General features: G+C 48.0%; 3 protein-coding genes across 6 annotated transcripts; 1 reads left to right on the top strand and 2 right to left on the bottom strand.

Moving 5' to 3' along the window:
- Window positions 1-25: 25 nt before the first annotated feature.
- On the bottom strand, window positions 26-3,252 carry si:ch211-222n4.2 (uncharacterized protein LOC101885505 homolog). The gene is given in 8 exon segments (XM_047014835.1): window positions 26-277; window positions 379-432; window positions 520-620; window positions 716-796; window positions 798-915; window positions 1,143-1,254; window positions 1,572-1,619; window positions 2,346-3,252. Coding segments are annotated over 8 exon segments (930 nt in total). The 5' UTR covers window positions 2,626-3,252; the 3' UTR covers window positions 26-141.
- Window positions 3,253-3,425: 173 nt separating this feature from the next.
- Window positions 3,426-11,049, bottom strand: smpd4 (sphingomyelin phosphodiesterase 4). 2 transcript variants are annotated; one of them, XM_047014833.1, is made up of 20 exons: window positions 10,946-11,049; window positions 10,370-10,421; window positions 10,192-10,278; window positions 9,744-9,880; window positions 9,475-9,550; window positions 9,190-9,298; window positions 9,030-9,082; window positions 8,776-8,927; window positions 8,553-8,685; window positions 8,352-8,423; window positions 6,968-7,057; window positions 6,154-6,302; window positions 5,889-5,979; window positions 5,677-5,774; window positions 5,220-5,383; window positions 4,869-5,074; window positions 4,529-4,762; window positions 4,221-4,352; window positions 3,992-4,120; window positions 3,426-3,883 (listed from the first exon to the last, which is right to left on the bottom strand). In XM_047014833.1, exons 2-20 carry the CDS (start codon window positions 10,406-10,408, stop codon window positions 3,560-3,562), a joined length of 2,475 nt encoding a protein of 824 aa, XP_046870789.1. In that variant the 5' UTR covers window positions 10,409-10,421; window positions 10,946-11,049; the 3' UTR covers window positions 3,426-3,559. The 2 variants fall into 2 exon arrangements, with proteins under 2 accessions (XP_046870789.1, XP_046870790.1); XM_047014834.1 differs by lacking the exon at window positions 6,968-7,057.
- A 148-nt stretch (window positions 11,050-11,197) lies between these two features.
- kank1b (KN motif and ankyrin repeat domains 1b) lies at window positions 11,198-21,762 on the top strand. 3 transcript variants are annotated; one of them, XM_047014832.1, is made up of 12 exons: window positions 11,198-12,432; window positions 14,157-14,265; window positions 14,998-17,628; window positions 17,776-17,880; window positions 18,381-18,489; window positions 18,626-18,832; window positions 19,019-19,106; window positions 19,893-20,112; window positions 20,191-20,333; window positions 20,694-20,894; window positions 21,188-21,286; window positions 21,382-21,762. In XM_047014832.1, exons 1-12 carry the CDS (start codon window positions 12,424-12,426, stop codon window positions 21,442-21,444), a joined length of 3,984 nt encoding a protein of 1,327 aa, XP_046870788.1. In that variant the 5' UTR covers window positions 11,198-12,423; the 3' UTR covers window positions 21,445-21,762. The 3 variants fall into 3 exon arrangements, with proteins under 3 accessions (XP_046870788.1, XP_046870787.1, XP_046870786.1); XM_047014831.1 differs by having other exon boundaries at window positions 14,956-17,628; window positions 18,647-18,832; XM_047014830.1 differs by having other exon boundaries at window positions 14,956-17,628.
- The last annotated feature ends 1,491 nt before the right edge of the window (window positions 21,763-23,253 follow it).

Genomic DNA, 23,253 nt, shown 5'->3' with positions numbered 1-23,253 from the left:
TGAATTGGTTATGTGGGTACACAGAAATAGTTTATTGTTACAGTGTGGTAGCTCACATCTAGCTGGTTGTGGTTTTAAACGGCTGTGAAAGAGTTATCTTGGGCAATGGTTCTTCAGTCCTGCAGTCAGTGTGTTCCTTTTTTAGTGCAGCGTGTTCCTCAAGCGGCTTCTTTGGACAGCCTGAGTCCTCTTCTGCCTCTCAGCGATGCTGGAGTTCAGGCTCTGTTTGAGGGCTGGAAGGATCACTCTCTCTGCCACCCCGACCTGGGAACCAGACCTTCACAGGGAAATCAAGAAGAACAACCGCTTAAAAAAAAAAAAAAACTGCTGATTTCTGTTCATAAACTGAGAGATGGCAAGGAGCAGGATTTCACCTACGTTTTGTTGGGCTGTGGTTGAAGTGCTAGCTTGGGAAACTTCTCGGTTTCAGCTCTTCATAGGAGACAAAACACGACATCCAAATCAATGTCTAAATCACTCCCATCAGATGTGTCTGAAGGCGGAGATCAGGCTGATTACCTCGTGCCATCAGCGAGGTAGGACTTGGTCAGGATGTAGTTCTCCGGGGTGATTTTCTTGTTGAATACGATGTCTCTGAGAACAGCCTTCACGCGGACGATCTAGAGGGGCAAAACCACGCCGTCGCTGGGCCCATGTATGACACATCCAGGCATGGAAACGGCTCTGTGTGCATGTGTCAGCGTAGGCTACCTACCTCCTGAGACTGCACACTGTTGGCATTGTACAGCTGACGTATGATGATCTCACACTCCTGGAGGGTGGGGGCACGGGGGGGGGTGCGCCGGGCTGCTGTGGATGCGGAGGGGCTGCAGGGAAGTGATGAGGCCCCCCCTCAGCTCCGGCTTGTATTCCTGCCTGGGGGGTCCTGACGTCTCACCGCAATCGCCAAGGCTGCTACCGGAGGCCAGGAAAGACACGACATGGTTTCTATACCTCGCTGTAAGTGTCCTAACCGCGGGATTCACAGCTAAATCTGGAGAGACTGGCCATTTCGAAAGCTCCCTGATAATCCTCGTTAACCAAAAAGAGTTGTCACAATGACATTGCTACTAGAGGTTTAATGAGCTAGAATGCTGAGAGCCGTGGGTCGGTGTGTCTCTCTGCAGGGGGTGGAGGGGTACCTGAGACATGGGTCCTGTGAGAGCCGCGTGTCCTGTAGAGCCTGCTCCTGGTAGAACCCTTTATAGGCCTCACTGCCCTGTGTCGGCGGCCTTGTGGCCCGACGACTGGTTCCTAAGGACAACACTGGATGATGTGTGTGTGTGTGTGTGTGGATACATCAACTTTCATAGCTTATCTAGGTACTGTCATAGCAAACGGGTGTGTATTGAAAGCAAGGCATAATACAAGGTTGTTTAGTTTGACTGACTATAATATGTCAGTGAGGCCCAAGAGGAAATCTGATTCACTTGATTTTAGATCAGACAAATGAAACGAAACAAATAGCAAATATGACATCAGCGAATCCCATGTAGACATACGTGTCCTGGTCTGAGGACCGTGCTGTAACTAAAGCCCAAATTGTAGAAAGAGAAAAAGACACAGCCTACCTTTTCGGCACGACTTTGGCGTCTCCATGATCATCTTGTACTGCAAATCTGTAAAGAAGCGTAACGTCATGTCTAAGTCAACACATTTCACACGACACATCTCAGGTGGCCCTCTGGTAATCTCTTCAAGAGTCTCGGCATGGCTCTGCAGGCACTGCTCTCACTGTGTGAAGACAGACAAGCAGGTTCTCTTTATCTGGATTGAAAAATCTCTTGGCTGGTGGTAGAATACTGAGGGTGACATGGAGAAGCTTGTTGTCTGTCCTGTAAAGTGATACTGCACCCCCTTACCCCCAACAGTGAATAGGCACCATCCATTCATTTTCCTCATTCAATAAACCAGTGTTGCCATGCAACAACTATATAGAGTATCACTTCAGTCAGCCTTGTCTCATCCTCAGAGATGTATGAAAAATGTAAAAAATAAAAAATAAACACATGTGAACTACAACTAAAGATTCAATTTGAATCCGTATTTCAACCATTTATGGTCCCCATCATATCTTGCTATGCACTCACTGCAGCATGAGTGCATGATTTGTATACAACTGGCCCCAGATCAGTGATGTATCAACGATCGTTGCATCACAACAACACAGGAACAAGTTATAAAAATAATAATAATAATGGGATTCAATCATTTAAACCAAAATATACACAGTAAGAAAACAACTTTTCATTTTTAATGAATAATTAACTTTTTTGCTACCAAGCTGTAATGAAATTCAGGAATACATTGTTAATAGTTGGTCCCCAGATCCAGCTTGACCCCACCTTTATTTTCCCGTCTCAGGTCGTCAATTTCTCCATGAAGCTTCTGAAGCGTGTCCTTGTGTTGCAGCTGCAGGAACTGAATATTTCTCTGGAGCGACAAAACGCGGGTATCCATGTCGCTGTGTGTTGAAACCGCTACCCCTCGGTCTGATGAGGGTGGGTCGAACAGCGAGTGCAAATGTTTGACCGGTGAAGGTCGGGGAACGACATACTTGTCAAGACATCCTACTCGGGACCACTGAGGCAAATTTCGTAAAGGTGGAAGACTGTTGCTTGACATTGCTGCTAGTGTTATCGTTAAAACTGGACTAGAGAATCAAGAACAATTTAACATCGACTTGAAACTGGCTACAGTACAGTAGCCTAACTGCTAGCCAATAAAGTTGGTCTAGTTAGAGCTACGGCTCGCAACTCTGAACAGACATCTCACCACTCAGTTTCGCTTGCTGCATGTACAGTAGTGGTTCACCTCCGAATCCACAGTAATGATTTAACAAATCTGAACTAGTTTTAAGTAGCTAATTTAAGTAGCTAGTTTTAAGTTAGCTAATTAGCTGTCTGATGACACTGACAGCAGTAGATGGCTAGCTACGTTGTTGGCTAAATGGACATGCGCAAAACACAAAGCTACAACGTTGCCAAGGCAACGTGTTTTCCCACACGACTGCATTTTAAAGTTCAGTAGAGTAATCAGGCAATTTTAAATCATAATCCCTCTGCTCATGACACCACAATCACTTTCGTAAACCATGGATCACTGTATTTTACAGTATGCTCATCTTCTATCCTGAAACAGTACGACATTGATCGAACCGCTGGCTTCAGTGCAGTGGATGCCGAAATCGTTTCTCCTGAGTGCTGCTTTATCTCATACAGTACTAGAACACATACATCGACATAAATCGTCCCAAAAGTAATAGCACTAGGCATTGTATTTACTTGGTTTCAATGTGGGATTAACAAAATGCGAAAAATCTCGTACTAGGAAATTACAACGGTTCATTTGATATTTTATTAAGGACTTTGCAATCCTTCGGTAAAATGGAAACAAGTGAAGAAATCACTTCAACGGCCTAAAAATTCCTTTTTTTACATCCGAAAGTTTAATAGTATTTACAAGGATAAAATGGCAAAGATATTTCGCAAAAAAACCTGCAAAGCACAGAGGCAAAAAAAAAAAGAAGAACAAAGCTGCCAGTTCAGTGAGTGACCTGCTATTGGGATTTCAGTTTACCTCCCAAGAGGGTCATGAGGACTCCATAGAGAAACCCCCCAGTGAGGATGAGCAAGGTGCAGGACACGGGCCCCACAGAGAGCAGTGCCCCTAACACGTACAGTAGTACTAGCAGCAGCAGGGTTCTGTAGCTGGCCAGTGTGCGGACGCTTAACCGCGGCTGGGGGTTCCTCTCCAAAGTACGCCGTGTCACTGGGCTTCTCCTCTTCCCGCTTGCTCCGGCGACAGGGCCGGCCAGGTAGTGGCGTCCTAGCCGACCCAGGAAGTCCGGGCGCGAGCACAGAGCTTCCATGCGATCCCCAAACTAGAGAGATCAAATGAAGCTCAGATCACAGTGGCCATTAGGAATGGTCGCTATTGTAGGCGGTGTCAGATTGTAATCTTCTGTCCTTTCTCCAACCACATGACTTACCCTGTCATTCACCAGCGAGGAGATCCTGAAGAGCAATCGCACCAGCACAGCGTTCTCGTAGCTTCGGATGGGCTGAAGCTCTGGGTCTCCCTGGTACTCGATCTCAAATCGACGCAGTCCATTGATGATCTGCACCAAAGAAAATCATTTCATAACGATCCATTTCCAACAACCGTGGGCTTGAAGCAAGGGGCTGATAATGGAGATATGAATGCATCGTCGTTCTGACCTGCATGCGGCCCAGGTCGGTAAGGATGAGTCCGTTCTCTCCCTGGATGCAGTCTGGCAGCTGTCTGGAGTTGATGTCGTCCTGCCCTGATCCAAGGTTAGCCATTAGCTGAGACAGCTGTCCAGGGTTTAACTAGATCATGGGGTACAGCAGAACAGACATTTAAATGTTGGGTCCCTTCTGGAACTGGTATGTGACAACAGCTGCTGTCTCGATCACAACAAAACAGCATTAGACCCGAGATTTAACCTAGCCCACTACGCGGGATCGAGACGGCATGCGCACAAATGTGCGGAGAGCAAACCGACCCTGAAGATCTGACAGAGGTTCTCCAGCGCCCTGTCCAAGAACTCGTGAGTCTTCTTGAAACACTCGCCAGTCTCGTCCCCCCCCTCCGATCCTGAGAAGGTGTTGTTGAGGTCGGAGGAGCCCATCCCAAACCACGACATGAACGAGTTGTTGGACGCCACCTCGGCGGAGTGATCCGATATCCGCTTGGCGGTCTGCCTGGCCTGGGCGATGATCTGGATCAGCTTCAGAACCTACACCAAAATGAAGGCATTTTTTTATTGTATTTTTTTTTCTTCAAGGAACCAAACTGGTGACCACTACTTTGATCAGAATGGATCCAACTCCAATCCCACTCACAGCTCCCCTGAGCTCAGTGCCAAACATCTGTTTGTACTGGCACTCCTGGCCCTCCAGGCCGTATACGTGGCTCTTCACCCGGAACACGGCGTCCGTCCCGGCCGGCTGCCGCGCGGACAGGAAGCTGCCGCCGTGGCCTGGCGTGAGGAAGACACGATGCTGCCGATGGTGGAGCACGTGCTCTGGCTCCAGGAACAACTGCTCTCCTGGAGGGACAATTCAAGGGGGGGGGGGGGGGGGGGAGGGGATCGATAGGGTTTTGAGGGTTTTGAGGTTTTTCCTTTGAGTTTTCTTCTTTTTTTTTTTTTCTCAAATGTATTTTATCGTTCAATGTTTGTGGCGGGTCCTCACCTTTCTGGATGATCTCTGCTAGGTTTGGCTGTGCAAACACTTTGGCCACCCTGAAGACCATCAGAGCATTTTTCACGTTGACCAAGTCTGTGCGGATGACTCTGTTGAGGAAGCCCTGGAAGAGCTTTGTGTACATGAGTAGGTTCTCTTGCACAAACGAGGCCCTGAGAGAGAGAGAGACAGAGACGAGACAGACAGAGACAGAGAGAGAGAGACAGAGAGAGAGAGACAGAGAGAGAGACAGAGAGACAGAGAGAGAGAGAGACAGAGAGAGAGAGACAGAGAGAGAGAGAGACAGAGAGAGAGACATGAAATGATTAAGTTGTAGAAAGTAAACAGAGCGATAAATGACATTTCATATCTTGTATGCATTATTCCCCCAAAATATAAAGTTGTTTGAAAAACACAAATCGTGTTTTTTTTAACACCGTTTGCCTCACATTTTCTGACAACTAACCATTTGTCAGGAACGCCTCTGTTTTGGTCAGTCAGTGGATTGGTCTTCTCTCCCGTATACCTCCACGGTTGGATGTAGCTAAGCCACGTCTCCAACACCTACAACCAAGTCCGGAGGTTTGAGGCACGCTCTACATCACAGTAGCATCCGGTTACGTTTCACGGGGGAAAACGGACAAACGAAGGTCGACGTAAAACCCCAATCAAACGTACCGCTCTAAAGGAGGCGTCCAGAGGCCAGTGGCCGAAGCAGTGCTGCAGAAACACGTAGAGCTTCTGCTGGACGAAACGTTGAACGACCACCCTGCGGGGACAGACGCGAGCCAAAGTCATGTGGAAGACACCCAAAACAACAAGTCTCGGATCTCCCCCCTTTTTACCCCCCCCCCCCCCCCCCCCCCCTCAGAAACTTGAGAACCTGAATGGTTCGGTCCAGGGCGGGGGGGGGGGGGGGGGGGGGGGGGTGTCTGAGCCTCACCTCTTGAACTCCTCCAGGGGACTGGCGTGAGAGTGGGCCGAGGGGGAGGAGGACACCTGCTCGGGCTTCAGGCTGCTGGAGAAGGCGTGCAGGTGCTTGACCAAGAGACGCACCACCAGCACGTGCTCCTCTGTGGGACTGAAGGGCTCCTGAAAGAGCAAGCGGTTACACAGGGTTCCCACGAGCGCACGCTAACCCCCCTGCCCTGCTTCAAGCCACAGCTGTTCATATCACGGCATCTCCTAGTGCTGTGCGGGATAGCATTCAACCTATCTCGCTATTGCCGCCATACAGAATCTCTATGAACACATTGCTAAAAAATAAAACCCAAACGAAAATGCAAAGAAATATATATATTGAAAGGGCGGATAAGTAACATGTTCTGTAAAGCGTGTAGTGTTTGCTCTTCATAGGGAGATGTGAGATGAGATAGACAAAAAACACAAACTCAACCAACACTGTGCAACGACGTCGTCGGACATTGAAAAGTAGGCGTTAAAAAGGAAAAGACGCACACAGATGAATCAACTCAACACTTCAAATACACAAACTGCACTCAAGGGGTTCACTTCCCATTCAATGATACTTCTCTACAGGCTGAAACCTAAACTGGAATACACTATGCCAACTTCAGGTTGTATGGAAACCTCGCAGGTTTCAAGCATATTTATTTATGCGGCGCTAATTGCGTTCACGTTTCAGAGAAGTAATGTTGACCTTTCTGCCACTCCAATGCAGCCTTAACCCATAACTCTGGGTGGCCTAATTTGACCTCCAGCATGCCCCAGGGGGCTGAATGAAAAGGTAAATGTACTTGGTAGGTGTGGAGGGTCCCAGAGCCTGGAGGGGCGAGGGGTTGGCACGGCATGCTGGACATACTGAGGCGATACTGGAGCAGCGCCAGCTGTACGACCCGTCACACCCGGGGGGAGGACGAGGAGGGAGGGGGTGAGGGGTGGGGGGGGGACAACAACACAGTAGGAACAGGAGAGAAGGGAGGAAAGAGAAGGACGGCAGGAAGGAGATGAACATGACAATAAAGGAAGGGGGGAAAGGATAGAGTGCATTCACAAAAGGAGGATTTTTTTTTTATTAAAAAAAGAATATGGGAGAAGAACACAGAAAGGGGGGGGAAGAGAAACAAATCAAGACGATATTGACCACGGGTTCACAACGCCATGACAGCTGAGGGCGATGCAGTAGCCCTTTCCACACCCAAGACAGGAGGGATTACGGAGGTTAATATCCTCTAACTGACACGATACACATGGGTTACACGTGACATGAGTTAATGGGGTTGTTAAGGCTTAGGTGGGGAACAGTCCACGTGTTGGGACTTTTTGGAGGGTTGTTTTGGGGGGGAATTTCTTTGGGTCGAGAAAGGAGATACTGCATCTCATAATCTGCTTTAATCACAACACAAATGAGTAGGTAATATTTACTAGCCAGTGTTCTTTAAATACATAAAACTATGGGATGCAAAAGGTTTTTGCTAGAGATTGAGCCTATGGATATTTAAAAGCTTTCCGTTAGGATTTAGGCTTCTTGGAAGACAAGCAGCCCAACACATCAAACAGCCAAACAGACAGAAAACATACCGGAATAATGGATGGAGCCACAAAGAGATAGCATGCTCAACAAGTCATGAGAAGAAGCAAATGCACTACTACCAGAAATACATGCCAAATCATCAGTGCAGTCTTTACACTGATGCAATTAAGTACAAAATTATCAAAAGATAAAAAATAATCTTGATTGAATTATATTTCCTGCAGATGTTATGCCTTAAGACTATTCTGTAGCTTTATCCAGGACTACTAACATCCAGTACTACCAAAGCAACACATGCCCAGTGCAAAGTTGATACAAAATAGATAGAATCTCCTTGGAAAAGGCATAATGCCATTTATACCCTCTCCCACCTTGCTTGTGTAAGGGTGTTGCTTAACGTGATGCAGGAGTGCAGCCTATAGCTCGTGCCTAACATTCTCCGCAGGGGATGTGAACGGAGGTAGGCACATTCAACTGGAAAGCCTGCAAGGGGCCGTAGTGCAGACACGGGAGAGGAAAGGGACTGGTGGAGGGCACGGTGGGCTTGTGGTCAACAATCAGCCGTGCGGTGCTGCAGTGCGGTGCTCAGGTGTGTGAGGAAGGAGGGGGGAGGGGGGGGATGACAGGCCCACATGACAGGCTCTTACCTTAACCTGGGGGGACTGGAGCTTCTGGTACATCTCCAGGGAGTAATGATGCAGCCAGATCTCTACAAACACCTAGGATCACAATCAATATGTACTTCCGTACGGTTCACTGCAGACCTTCCAAACATTATATCTTAGAACTTAGAACCACCCCCCCCCCTCCCCCCCATTCAGTGCTAACTTAGTTTGAAGGCGCCTCACCTGTAATAGGGTCTCTGACCTCCAGATCTCCTGGGCAGCGGGGTCAGCGTTGACGGAGGGTTGATGGGATATATGGCGTTTGAGGAGGCTGGTGCTGTGGATGCCGTACCCCGCGAAAGGCACAGAAGGAGACCTTGGAAGAACCCAAACACAAGCAGGACATGTGAGATGTAGGACGAGGCCACGAGGATTCCTTTATGACCCTCATTTATAAACCATGTACCTGGGTGCAGGTGCCGATACAGAGCCCCTGGAGTCTGAGAAAGGAGAGGGTGGCACGTTGCCCTCAGTGGGGAGGAAGTATTTGAGGTAAGAGTCCACCAGCACGAAGTAGGCGTTGTCTGAAGCGCTCACATGTTGGCCTGGAGGGTAGTTCTAAGAGAAAGATATTGTGATATTGTAAGCATTACTTACGTTACCGTCAAATCATTCCGACAATATTCGATATCGTTCCTCGGTTGAAGGGTGTACATTTACCTTTGGTGTTATAAGACTTGAGGCCAAGTTGAACATGTAAAATTCAAAAGGATCTGCACAAGGTTAAGGAACACTACTTTCAGGTCGTTAAAATACCCAGTTGATTCATCTGCTTTAAAAGGTGATCATGTCATTTTGGGAGTGAAAGCACAAAGGATACTGAGAGCCAGGCTGAGAGAGAGCAGGCCAGACAGGGGGAACTGCAGCTTGTTGTGGAAAAGCGGGCAATCCGGGAGGACACCTTCATGTATGGATGCCCTTACAGGACCCTACAACCCAATCAAAAGAGTTTTGTAGAGTTGATCAATTGTCTGCATTTTCCTGTAATTTCCTGTAAGTACTGCAGTCACCATAGAACAGGCCTTGACATTTTGTACAGTCCAACCAGTTTAAAAGGTATAACAAATAGAAAAAGATGACATGACAAAAAGAGAGGGGTACCAACCGGTAGATAGCTGACAGGTATTTCATACTTGTAGTCTTCTGCTTGGAGTTTGTATACTAGTTTCATCATTGGCCCGCTGAAAATTATAAAAAAAATTATAAGAGATAAGGAGTTCAATGTCGAAGCCTTACAGATGGTTTCAATATGGAGTGGCACACTCAGAGAGCAACGCCCCAAGTTGAAACAATATTTGACCAAATATAACTATAACAATCAGCTCAATACACGACTCCAACATGAACAGACCAATCATAACAGAATAGTTCTACCTGGGATCTAGGAAGTCCATTGCAATGTTGTATTCATTGCTGCGTGCTTGCAGGAATCGCAGGTTCCAGCCTACGATGACGCCGTCTAGACTGCCAAACACGGTCTCCACCAGCCATGGGAATATCAGGTGCAATTCCTAAAGAGCCGTATTACAAAAATTTGTCCTCAACACCAGTCTACTGATTGGTGTCATCATGTAAACCGTTTTTGGACTATAAAATCCCTTAAGGTGGGTGAAACAGACAAGCTCGATTTGGTTCAAACAGTGAGCTGATGACATGCTGTTGACATGCTGATAGACAAAAGATTGTCTGATTGAGCTTTGTGTTGAAACTACAAAGTTTACATTTCTGACACCTCCACCAGTCACAATAGGCAGCAGTTTTGTCACATTTCCAAAAGGTGCACGCGCTCACACTTCACACTGAAAGATGGTGGAGAGGTTACCTTTGCAGGGTACTCATCAATCACTTTGACCAACTCTTGGCAACGCTGAAGGAGAGGCTTGGTTGTTGAGTCAACTTTCAGGTTTGCCTGAAAAGAGTTGAAATATAATATACTTCATGACTTTATTTTGTCAACATACAGAGCTGATGTTTCACCAATAACAGTTAGCATTACTTACCAGTAAAAAACTGGGTTGTTGCAAGACTGGCGCAGCCATAGCAGCCTCTAGTCTGTATGGGCGGGTTACAGCATGTCAATTACATTTACTTGGCACTTGACTAAGCACACAAAAAACTTTAAGCTAAGCTACTTTAACCTTTGACGATGTAAACATGTAGCTACATTAAAATAGGTAATTACCTTGACGCTATCTATCAAGGTAAGTTGGCATAGCTTAGCTACTAGCCTAATTCAAAAAGTTGAATTGGTGTCAAGTAGCCTACAGTGTTAGGGCTCTAGGGCGGCCTCGTCAGCTAGTAGTTAGTGAACTAACTTAGAATATTAATCTGGTCATGCTGTATGAGCAGGCTGAAAACAAGCACGATGGTGTTTATAGATAAATACCATGCTACTGTAGCTAAACTAGGTTGTGTTAACTGTTTCTGTGACAGCTAGGCTAGCTAGAGAGCTACGTTAGCTAGCTATCAAGCTTGCTAGAGAGTCTACAGACAGGGCGCCGAAGCGTGCTTACTTGCTACGATATAGTTGATCTTATTACAATGCAATGTTGGAAAGACGAAAACATGCTTATTACCTTTAAGTTCCCTAAATTGTCCGAATTTCCACGTCAGGTACCAATGTGCCTCGTTTCTGTTAGGCATCAGAGCGACACCATAGCTAAACTGATGTCATTTCCGATAAAGCATGAGACCGCTGAGTTCTTGAACGGTCCAGTAGCGTACCCGTGTGTGTATTGGCGCCAGTAAATAACAGAAAAACTCACATTTGTCTGTAGATGGCAGTGGTACTAACACTAGGTTTACTTTTATGAGCACTAACCATTCTGTTTTTGCTGGGTAAAATGTACAGTTTATAGTATATATTTTCTTCTCTGAGATAATAATGTAATTCTCTGTAATGTAATTTTGTCTTACACAAAATTACATTACGAACACATAGTTGGTAGGTTACTTGAATGTGGTTGGAAGTGAGAGCGTCATAAATATTTTAACCCGAGTCCTAGGTCACCTGAGTACAGAGCGTCACTAGAATTTGTCAATTAGCATCTCTTTTGCTTAAGTGTGTGCTGCTATGTTGACAATTTCATGCGCATGGGCAATAAGGGGCTTTCGCTGCAGGTGTGGAAAACTTTTTGTGTTGAAGGCAAGGCCACCGTGATCCATAAGACCGACTGATAGTTGATGGAAACGATGCAAGTATTTAATTAATGTATGTTTAAACGGAACATGCAACAATTGAACACAAGTTTTATGTTTCCAAATTTGTTGTCGACTACTTGGGAATGTAACACACTGAGGTGAGTGTCAGCACTCGATAAAAACCGACCACTTCAATGTATTTTCAGACTGTTTAACTGTTTATCATGGTTGATGTTTTATACATCCTCCAAAAATCGTTAGTTACTAGGCCTATGTGGATCTGTGCCGCAAAAAAAACAGTCCAACCTCTAACTTTCCCACGCTCCGCCGAGATTTGGGTATACAACAATGAGTGGCTCAGCAAGATTATTTTTGCAGTCGGCTATAATGCTGTACCAGTCAGATCCATTCCATTAGTGAAATGTAATCCACATATTTGCCGGTATTATTGTGGACCGAGATAATCTAAGGCTTGTGAAACTATATGGTTGCGAGTCTTAAATTCGTGAAATGTAGGCCTACGAACGGCGTGTTCATTTGGTGTGGGATTATTTCTGTTATGTTACCCAAGACTTTCTAGGCAGAAAGTCCTATCATTTGTGCCCAGAAATAATAGAAAAGTTTCCTCGATGCAGCCGACAGTAATTGTTATGACCTACCTAGTTATCTACTGAATTAATGAAGAGAGCTTGATAAATTAAAACTAATTGGATGGACAGTCACAAAGTATGTTTTAGTGTTCAGGGTGAACCGCTTGAAGGGCTCTATGTCTCAGAATGGCCCTCTCAGGTTTCTGACCTCAGTCAGCAGCAACAGGGGAGGGCTCACCTTAGCAACAAGGTTTCCGCGTAGCCCAGTGTGCTGAATAGGAACCGCGGAGAAAGAGACACACCGAGAGAGGACAAAAAGGTGGATGGAGAAGGTGAGGCTGGATTTTGTTTTGCCAGAAGATAACTCGAGGTGGCTTCCTTTTGCGATGTTGCCTCTGTCTTTTTCCTTTTCTGACTTTGCCAATCCCCCCATTCCTTGTTCTCTTAGTCCATTTACTCACTGTCCTGCACTCTCTCCATTGACTTTTCTCCTCCTCCCCTTCACGTGTCTGTATCCTCTTTAACATTCAGGTCTAGTTAGTGTGCACTATGCAGTCAGGGAATTTGTGTCACATTGGCCTTCACCAGAAGTCAGTTCAACCCCTATTTTCGTTAAAGTTAGTGTCGTGTTGTTAGGTTTTGGGGGGGTTGACTTTTAACAGAGAATGAAAGTTGTTGTTAAATGTGTTGCTTATGCTGTACTTGATTTTCTGTCACTCGGAGAACATTGTCTCGCGCTGTCATAATAGAGGAAACCCGCACAGATGTATTTTCCAGATATTCCATTGTGTTGTAGTTTAACTTAGTTTTGAAACTCTTCTTTCTCTGTAGTTCAGAATCAGAATACATACCAGGGGCAAAGCAAGTCTTACCACCAACATGCCTCGACAGTAACTCCTTAAGAGCACTAGTAATGGTGGTACTCATTGCTTCACTGCAGGAGCACTCTTTTGAAGCATGTAGGGTTTGAAAATGCTCTGGCTCAGCATGGATGGGCTCTAACAACTAGCGTAGCCTTTGATGTTCTGATCTAAGCCCTACTTCCTGCAGCATCTTTGACTTATTTACATCCAAGTCTGTGTAATAGTCTTATCCCCACAAATGCATCCTTTGAAGCAGAATGAGCTTCATGGGTAAGGTGAAACTGCCAGCTCTTTTTCTTCCAGGCTTTTCCTAAATGTGTTCCCCTACAGATGGCAGTGCTAGGCTTTGCTGAGGCCAGTTGAGGGGCCTGTGGCTACATCGGCTTGGCTCTGACTTCAGCCCAACAGTTGCTTCTTAATCGGTCCTCAAACAGAGGGTCATTTTGAGGTTGTCGAACGTTGTAAATCGAACCTACCCTTCCTGGTGGATTCACTAATGAAAAAAGGCTGTACAATTATTTAGTCATATCCATTGGTTAGGATTCTGTGAAACAATTTTGGTGCGTCACGGTATTCATTTATACTATCCTCTCTGCGATATATGCTTGCCTTTGAAACGGTCCCAAGGCACTACAAAGTGGTGTCAGTTTATCTGCAGTCAGATGTTTGTCAGGGCTTTGCGGTGTGAATAACTGAGATAAGAAAGGTCAGCAGAATAGGGTCTGTAGTTGGAAGATGGTGGAACTGTTGTGTGTGTGTGTGTGTGTGAATATTAGGGAAAATCATTGTACTATAGGTTCCTTCTTTCAGATTGCATGACTGATTTGGAAAATAACGTCTTAGCAACACCTTAGGAAACGACAGCTTCAAATGTGCTTACATATCGATACATTGAGAAGATGTCACGTGATATAATATCCTACCTGTGATAAAAAGCTTCTACATTGTTTGATTTGAAAGCTTACTCCCTGCCAATATCTCAACAGAATTATCTCTATTCTGTCCTCCTCGGTATTGTATTACCTCTTCGTAAGCACTGTGTAAGGCTATCTGTTATTGACCTATCTAGCTGGCCAGAAGTATATGTGCCCGTACGTGTCTCCGTGGGTGTGCATATCTTCACAGAAAAAAAGTATATAAATCTTTCGGTAAATAAAAATTAGTTCTATGTTTTATTTGTTTTATGTTTCAAGGTTACAAAGCCTCAAACTGAACAAATATGGATGGATTTCTCCATTGTGCCAAAAGGAATTAATGCAGCAGTCATGGCTCAAGACACGCACGTGTATGGAAACGGATCAGGTACTGTGTGGATTGATATTTTCTATAAATATGTAGAGACACATGCACTTGAAGGCATTTGTGGATGAAATACCAAGACAATGTTTGGTTATCCAAGACTCGCACAGTAATTATACACTTGGTTTGGTTTGAGTTTGGAGACATGGCGATTGGAGGGCACTGTCAGCCAATGACATTTTAAACTATTTTCATAAGTCTACTCTATTGGTCAGTACTCAAGTCTCATTTTTCTCCGTCTCCAGAGGGCTTAGAATGGAGAGAGTAGAGGACAAAAGTTAGAAAAAAGACTCAGATAAACACCAATTCCACAACATATAAGGATTTAACATTTACCACCGGTAAGGAAAAGCTTAGGTCTGCTTTGAAAGCTGTATTTTGGAAGCTGTTTGAAATAGGTAGCCAAATACCATGTTTTCCTTTTGTGGTGTGGGTGTGTGTGTGTGTGGGTATTATGTGTTTTTCTTTTGGAATCTGCTTTTAAAGAAGCAGATGCCCAAAATGAATTAATTCCGTTAACAGTTCATGCACATTTGACCTAAAGTGAAAATGTTTTGGAAAAAATCTATTTTATATTTTGTATGAATATCATGAAATTGTATTTCTTTTTGCCATCACTTTATACCGGTATAGCTTGGGAATTCGTAATTTACATATGCCTTGTATCTTTTATTTCCTGATATGAATATTCAGTTCGCAAGCAACGACCTAAGTGCTTTTCTCCGTCTTACAAAGTTCACAGACAAAACTCCATCAGTGCTGGAGATACTGTTCCCTGTTGCTTGGAGACTTCCTATGGTTACCAACTGGACCTGGACTTCCTCAAGTACGTGGACGATATCCAAAAGTGCTCCACGATGAAGAGGCTAAGCTTCAGGAGGAGGCTCAGAGAGGCCAGTAGTGTGGGGGAACCACAGAGTGGCACCACACCCAACCAATGGAACTCCTCAGAGTCCTTGTCCTCGGCCAGTAGCGACGACACTCGGTTTTCCACCGTCAGCAGAGGCCGTCCCCCTCTTCCTCCTCCCCACGGAACGTCCTCCAACGCCACCACACCCTCTAGTTCGGAGGGAGCCCCGGTGTCTCAGAAGCCTTCAGACGGGAAGCCCCCCACTGGGGCCCGATCTCTGGCCGCACCAAGATACAACCCCCTGGTAGAGAGAACTCTGGTGGAGACCCGGAGGCGTCTGGAGCAGGAAAAGAGCCCCCTGACTCAGCCAGAGCCTCATCCCCGCCGCAGGCTGGCCACTTTCGGGGGAGTGGGCTCCATCGGGTCCTTGTCGCCGTTTACCGGCTGGGGCGCCTATAACCAGGATACCAATGGGAACAAGCCAAGTGGTGCAGAGCTGTCCCTCCAGCCCAGCACCTTGCTGGGCAGTGGAGGGTCCCTAAGGCCCAGCCCCCAGAGCTCTGGCAGGGCCACTCCGGTGACCGGCCTCAGCCCCCAGCACCTGCAGCACGTCAGGGATCAGATGGTGGTGGCCTTGCAGAGGCTGAAGGAGCTGGAGGAGCAGGTGAAGACGATTCCCGTCCTGCAGGTCAAGATCTCCGTCCTGCAGGAGGAGAAGAGGCAGATGGTGTCTCTGATGAAGAACCCCAACAAGAACCAAGAGACGAGCGACGTCTTCCGCAAAAGAGCCCAAAGCGCGGGCAGTTCGGACCGCATACCGAGGCCCCCCGGTGTCGGAAAGGCGTCGGAGCTCCGTGAGGTGAAGGCTGAAGAGGAGCTGGAAGCCAGGGAGCACAGTGTCACCTCGGGCCTGAGGGAGTTCAGGCAGCTGACAGCCGAGATGGAGGCACTGGAGAGGACCATCAAGGGAGGCCGTTTGCAAGCTCGCCACGGACTGGACCGACCCGCGCTTTACAGGAGGGCTCAAGTGTCTGCCACGGTCGGGATTGATGAAGACAAGGACCGGGCGCCCGCTACGTCTTCGAAGCAATACAAGAACGCTGCCGTGGAGACCAGGCCGATTGAAACCAGGTGCGTGGCTACTGGCGTTTCTGAAGCCCATCTCGGGATCGTCACAGACGGGGAGGCAGAGCTCGAAGCCCAACAGCAAATCATCGAAGCCCTGAAGGAGCGGATTTGCCAATTGGAGACTGAGCTTAAGGAGTCCACCCTCCAGACGGAGATGGGCCGTCTGAGGCTGGAGCTGCACGCCGCCGGCGCCAGGAACCGGTCCGATAAAAGCTCCACCGCCCGGCCGTCCACCTCCAGCACGGCCACTGAAACTCAGACCCAGAGCAGGAGCGTGGGGGTGGGCAACCACACACACTTGAAGGATGCTTGCACCGGAGGAAGGTGGGAGGTGGCTGTGTGCTCTGTGGGGAGCTCGTGTAGCCCACAGTTCAGGAGTGTAAGCTCTGGCCCTGAAGTGTTAATGAGCCAGTGGGAGGTCAGAGAGCATGTGGAGAGGAGGGATCAGTGTGTCGGGCGACGGGTGTTGATGCACTCCAGGAGTGTGGGGGCGGAGGTCAAGACGTGTGAATTAGGCATCAACACAGATGTGACTTTGGGGGATTTAGCTTCTGGTGATGGATGGGCAGTGGGTGAGACTGTCAAGGAGGTCGTTTCTCATGGCGTGGCCACGGAGCCAATCCGAGGCGTCGACCTGGGGATCATGGTCTCTCCTCAGACCGCCTCTCAACTCACCAACACGGCGCACAGCTCGGTCTCTCGCTTCACCAATACCAGGCGCTTGTTCAACACCAACTCCAGCACCAACACTGTCCTCGACACCCAGGAGAAGCACACCAACACCGCTCACGCCGTCACGCGGACGGTCGCCGTGGGCAACAGCAGGGTCCACGACCTCCAGGTGGTCGCCAAGACCCGCTCGGTTGCCGTCGGTTCCTCCTCCTGGGCGGGCGACGATCCAACCCGAACCGCCGTCGCGCTCGCTAAGGCGGCGACCCGAGACATGGGCGTGGGAATGGCTAGCGTTGACGAGAACTTCCTGGTCGGATTGGAAACCCGAAACATGGCGTGCGGGCCGTCCCTCCTGCCCGACCCCACCAAGACCAGGAGTGTTGGGGTAGGGGAGGGGAGGATACGCGACTACTCCAGCCAATTGCAACCTCCCCCGCAGTCCACACAGCTGTCTCCTCAGGAGCAGCCAGAGCCTGGCTTGGACCACTACATAGAGAAAATGCAGCATCTGTTGATGGAACAGCAGGGCCTGCTGACGGAGAGCTACAGCGAGCTGGGAGAGGTGTTCACCCCGCCTCACAGCAGCCTCCAGCCGGGCACCGTGTTCACCCAGCCTCACAGCAGCCGCCTTGGCCCCATCAGCAGCCAGCTGGCCAGCACCGTGTCCAGCATGGACACTGCCATGAGACTGGGGCTCACTTCGCCTCCCTCCACAGGTACTGAAGGACCCTCTTGGCAAGTCCTCATTCAAACGGCTTGGGTGGGATTCAGGCAATGGGATTTTTTTTTTTTTCGCAAATTGTTGTTTCTCTCATGCTTTTCTTATCTCTCTCTGTGTCTCTCTCTCTCTCTCTCTCAATCAGATAATGAGCAGTCTTCAAATAACACACCCCTGGATGACATAACCCCAGGGTTGGAGGTCAGGAGACAGACCCCGACAGAATGCCAACTGTCCACAGATGTGCGAGGTAAACCAATTTGTGTTGTTTGTGTCTGTCTATCTCTAAGAGACAGAGAGAGAGAGAGAAACTGACAGGGAGAGGAACATTGGCGAGAATGGCAGGGCAAAAATGGGGCGTATTCCGTTTTCAGACTGCTCCCAAAGCCTTTTATAAACTAGCATAAACGGCAGTGAAGGATATGGGGCTCTGGTTTGGCATTGGATCGCCAAGGCCTACACTTAAAATATTTGGCGAGGTTGGGTTTTGGAGAGTACACATCTCTCTGCATAGTGGTCTGTGGCTGGTAGGCTCTAAAATTACACGTCTATGTAGGAGAATGTTTGGGTGTGTGAAAAGGAATGCTAGCTAGAGAAGGAGAATGAGTCCCTGAAAATGATTTTCCTCTTCTTTTCACTGAAAGTCACTTAACACGTCAGATATTCTCTCATCCTCATGTTTTAAACCCTACCTGTCTGTTATAATATAATATATATAACATATGCGTAGTAAAGCTTGTTTTTCTACAGTCCAGCCAGCCAATGCCTTTAACTTAAGATCTATCATGAAGAAACAAGATGGCGACGCCGGCTCTATTACGACCAGAAAGAGCCTGAAATTCATGGGCGTAAGAACAGGGTGAGTGTCTGAAGCTCCCAATCAGAAAATGTTCCAATCTAGATCCCACCTGGTTATTTAGTGGAGATGACAACCCCTTGCAGTAGTGGGCTAGTTGTTAAGTCTTCAGTCAAATGGTTGCGGGTTTTTTTGCCAGAGCCCAGTGTGTCGTCTACAGATGGGACCCCCTGTGCCAGCCCCCCAGCTCTGAAGACGCCAGCTCTGAGGACGAGGAAAGGAATGGGAAGAAATGCAGGGCGAGCTCTGGAATATTAGATGGACAAGGTTCAGAAGCAGCGTGTCCGGGCCAAGGCGCCGTCGGCGGAGGATGCCGAAGTCATCTAAGAGTTCAGATACACGGGAGGTGAGTGCTTCTATCTGTCCACGAGGATGGAGGATGTAGATCGAGTTCCTCGAATATCAAAAATGCATACCCGAGTAAGTGTGCAGAATCAAACTCCATTCCGTCCAATTTGTTATATGCTTATTAACTAGACCAGTCAATGATTTCACTTGGGAATATATGTCATCTGGGCCCCCCCCCCCGCAGGTTTAAACTGAGTGAAAAGGTGCTGTCTGCCTGTCAGTCCCTGAAGAGCCACCTGAATGATGAGGAGTCCTTCACCAGCAGGGAGCTGGTGAGTAGCAAACCCCCAAGCTTACCAGAAAAGTTAGGATTTATTTTTCTTCTTCTGAAATATGTAGACACATCTAACTCTCCTTCTCCAGGGATTCATGGGCATGGACATGAAGGCAATTCTAAAGGGACGACCTTGTTCTGAGTTATTGTCAGTCGAGCTGTCGAGCCCGTCCTATCCCGCAGATAATCCGATGCTACAAAGGAGTTTTTCACTTGTAGTCTTCTCATATATATACATAGATATATATAAAATGCGAATTACTGAAAAATATAAAGGGGAAAAAAAGGTGTTAAATGTTCAAAGGGAATTTCGAGAGAAGCTAATATGGAATGACGGGCTGAGAGAGTTTGGGGATGATGACGATGTGAAAAGCAATGCAAATCACGTCACTGTGCAGCCAAACAAGCACCCTCAAAAGCCGTCTTAGATAATGTGTTAGACAGACCATGTAACCTGCTTCGTCGCCCATTTCATGACTGGTTGTGTACTCTGAATGGCCCTAAGAACCCTCTTTAAAAAGCAAGATCTGTGCTTGTGGTAAGAGGCTGCAACCAAGCCTTGGCATGGTCTTCACAGCCCTCTTGACAAGAGAGTTTTGTGGTGGGCTTGACACAATGATTGTTTTTCAGCGTTCGCTGTTTATTTCTATTCTGTTTCATGCCCATAATTACGACATGGTCCACGTTGTTCAAATTGCTCTACTTAAAGGGAATTGAGGAGGTTGGCAAAGATTCTGTTTTCTGCTTTCTGTCTGGGCGTATGCCCCCTCCCTCCTCCATCCAGCGGTCTTGCCTGAACACACTACAGCACGAGTGGTTCCGTGTGTCCAGTCAGAAGTCCGCCGTCCCTGCGGCGGTGAAGGATCACCTGTCGGCCTTCAGGGCCGTCTCTCCTTCGGTGCTGAGACACGTGGCCAACATGGCCGACGGCAACGGAAACACGGCCCTTCACTACAGCGTGTCTCACTCCAACTTCCGCGTGGTCAAGATGCTGCTGGACGCAGGTACCTGCCCGGGGGCATCTGTTTACCTTCCTCTCGTTGCATACTAGTCACTCCCTTCTCCCCTCTCCCTCCCCTCAGAGGTGTGTAACGTGAACCAGCAGAACAAGGCGGGCTACACGCCCATCATGCTGGCGGCGCTGGCGGCCGTGGAGGCGCCAGATGACATGAGGGTGGTGGAGGAGCTCTTCACCCAGGGGGACGTCAATGCCAGAGCCAGCCAGGTCAGTGCCAGCCAGGTCAGAGCCAGCCAGGTCAGTGCCAGCCCGGGGGAGAGGGGGGCGGGCGGGGGGCTGGGGGAGGGGGGACTCCACACTTGGGACGGGGTGACATATCCGACTCAGCCGTGATCCTAAATCGTCGGGGCTATTTTGGATCTCGCCAACGTCTTGATGACTGTGTTAGCGCCTCCATAACAGGCATGGCAGGGGGGTGCAGTGGCTAGTTTGAAGGCAGGCTTGAGTGTGGGGGGGGGGGGTGTGTGTGTGAGGGGGGTGTAACTTGTGGTGTGTGCCTCGGCTGTGTCTCTGCAGATATAACCCCTGACCCCCCCCCCCCTCTTCCCTGCCCTTCCTTCTCTCCAGGCGGGCCAGACGGCCCTGATGCTGGCGGTGAGCCACGGTCGCATGGACATGGTGCAGGCCCTGCTGGCCCAGGGAGCGGAGGTCAACCTGCAGGACGACGAGGGCTCCACGGCGCTCATGTGTGCCAGCGAGCACGGCCACGCCGAGATGGTCCGCCTGGTGCTGGCCCAGCCGGGCTGCGACGCCACTCTGAGAGACGGCGTGAGTGTCCGTTGATGCAGGCTTCTGGTCTCTGCGGGGGCTGTAGACTGTTTGTCTCACTCGCAGCAGGACTGGTCTCCGTGTGTGTGTCTGGAGGGGGGGGGGGCTGTAGACTTGTTTCTCTCACTGGCAGCAGGAGAGATATGCAGGGGGGGAGGGGGGGGGCTGTCACTGGCTGTGAACAGAGGGGTTTTATCTGTCCAGCAAAACAAACTCTCACAGAGGGAAATGTTTGCCGCCTTCTGACGTGCTATTGTGTCTGTCTGTCTGTCTTTGTGTGTGTCTGTTTGCAGGATGAAAGCACCGCCCTGTCCATTGCCCTGGAGGCTGGACACAGAGATATAGCCGTGCTGCTCTATGCACACGTCAACTTCTCCAAAGGACCTGTTGGGGTGGGTCACACTTCACCTCCGAGAGCCTTTCCATTTGGATGTTTGGGGTTTGTCGCTTTTAATATGAATTGTGTGTGTGTTGCCTCTCACCTCAGGGAACACCTCGTGCCTGCAACAGGTCCCTCTCCAGCTTCAGTGGAAGAAGCTACATGGAATGAAACGGCTGCCAAGTAACATGACTGTTCTACTCTGTGATTCGTATAGCTGGTTGTCTGTATTTTAAGCTTCTTTACTGTTTATCTATGCAAGTAACTGACATGGATTTCTGTCATTTTAAGAATGAGCCAATAAGCAAATTGATTACTGAATATTGTTTATATAGATTTGTCATTGTTTGTAGCTACCTAAACAATATATATTTTAATATATAGTGTATCTTGTACATACTGTAAAGTATATCAAAGCACTTTGGAAATATAACCCTTCGAGGACCAATTATGTATCAGAATGTTCAGGAATATTTTAATAAAGGTATGCCCTGTGCTTTTCATGTAATAAACTGAACTGAATCAAAAGCGGGTTTTCTTTTTTTTTGTCCAACTTAGGCGCAAACAGTAATAACTAAACACTGTCGATTTCCAAGCATCAAACTAATGAGCTCATTAAGGCATTTCCTCCTTCTGCTGTCATACTTAAGTGGACAGACACAGCTCCACCTGCTGGAAACACCATATTCCAGTGCAAACCTACAGTACAATACATCCATGATATTTACATCCCAATAAAGATGGAACATTCCGGTAAAAGATTTGAATGAGCCCCTCCTCCTCCATCTGTTTCCTCGTAATGAACTCATAGCATTCCCAATGTTAATAGACCATCAGCATTCAGCCTCCTGCTGTTTTGTCTTTCAGAGAGCATCCCTAAAGCCCCACCAGCCTGCCACCCAGGCTGCCACCGGCACAGGAAGTGAGACGTGTTTAGCACGGAGGGAATCCTGCCACCGGCACAGGAAGTGAGACATGTTTAGCACGGAGGGAATCCTGCTGGAGGATCAGGAAGTGGGAATGTGATTGTCAGTTATCCCTCATTAGGGAAGGGGCTAATTTAGACACAGCTGTCAATCAGCTCCTTCTGTCTGTGGTTTTTCTATTTCTGCCACCGCCCCCCCCCCCCCCCCCCCCCCCCCCCCCCAACACCCATCTAACACCCCCCCTGTCCACATCTCTCTGTGTCGTCTCATTAGCCTCCCCTCGCTCTCTCGGAAAGAAACGATTCTCCTTCAGACACGCTCGGAAACTTGCACGGTGACATCATGAGCTTCCAGCACAAATGAGTTTTGTGTCTACTTATGTTAATGTCCCTGTCTTTTATATATAAAGGTTGCTAGAAGCCTTGTTCACGACGAGATCCATGGCGTGAAGTCTCGTCAGTGGGGGCGTCCATCCGGCTGCGCTCCCTCCTGGAGCGTCCGATAGCTGGATGGATGATCATGGATCCGAATCTCGTCAGACGAGACCAACCTTTTCACATCCAGAGTGTGCGCTGCACCCTACTGGGAGCTAAGTTTGGGAAGGCTTGTCATCATTGGCTGCCAGACTTCAACAGTGCTGGAATGGACTTGTCGAGACAGGGTTCTCTGACGTGTCCTTTGTGAGGAAAACAAAGGAGCTGCATCAAGAATTGATTATCTCAGCTTTGCTATCAAGACGGCTGCTTGGGGATAGCCTACACATGTATTCATAGTCGGAATATGTTCACAGTCTGTAGTTTCTGTGATACATTGAAGGGGCCGGCTTGCTTTGCAGTCTTTTTACGACATTTGTCTTTTTGTGTCAACATTCTTTTTTTCTCTGTGTTGATGCAAAGACATTTGAGACAATCAAAGGAGTCCTTGTGAGAATTGAGAAATGGTAGATGGCTGCGTCAACAGTAATAGTTCTTTTTTCCTCTACCTCCGTCTTGAATGTGTTGTTCATTGTATATGTATAAGTGTGTGTGTGTGTGTGTGTCACTCCCTAGCACAA

The sequence above is a fragment of the Hypomesus transpacificus genome, unplaced genomic scaffold, assembly GCF_021917145.1.
Source record: "Hypomesus transpacificus isolate Combined female unplaced genomic scaffold, fHypTra1 scaffold_27, whole genome shotgun sequence".
NCBI classification, from domain to species: Eukaryota; Metazoa; Chordata; class Actinopteri; order Osmeriformes; family Osmeridae; genus Hypomesus; species Hypomesus transpacificus.
This window is presented reverse-complemented; position numbering and strand designations above follow the sequence as displayed.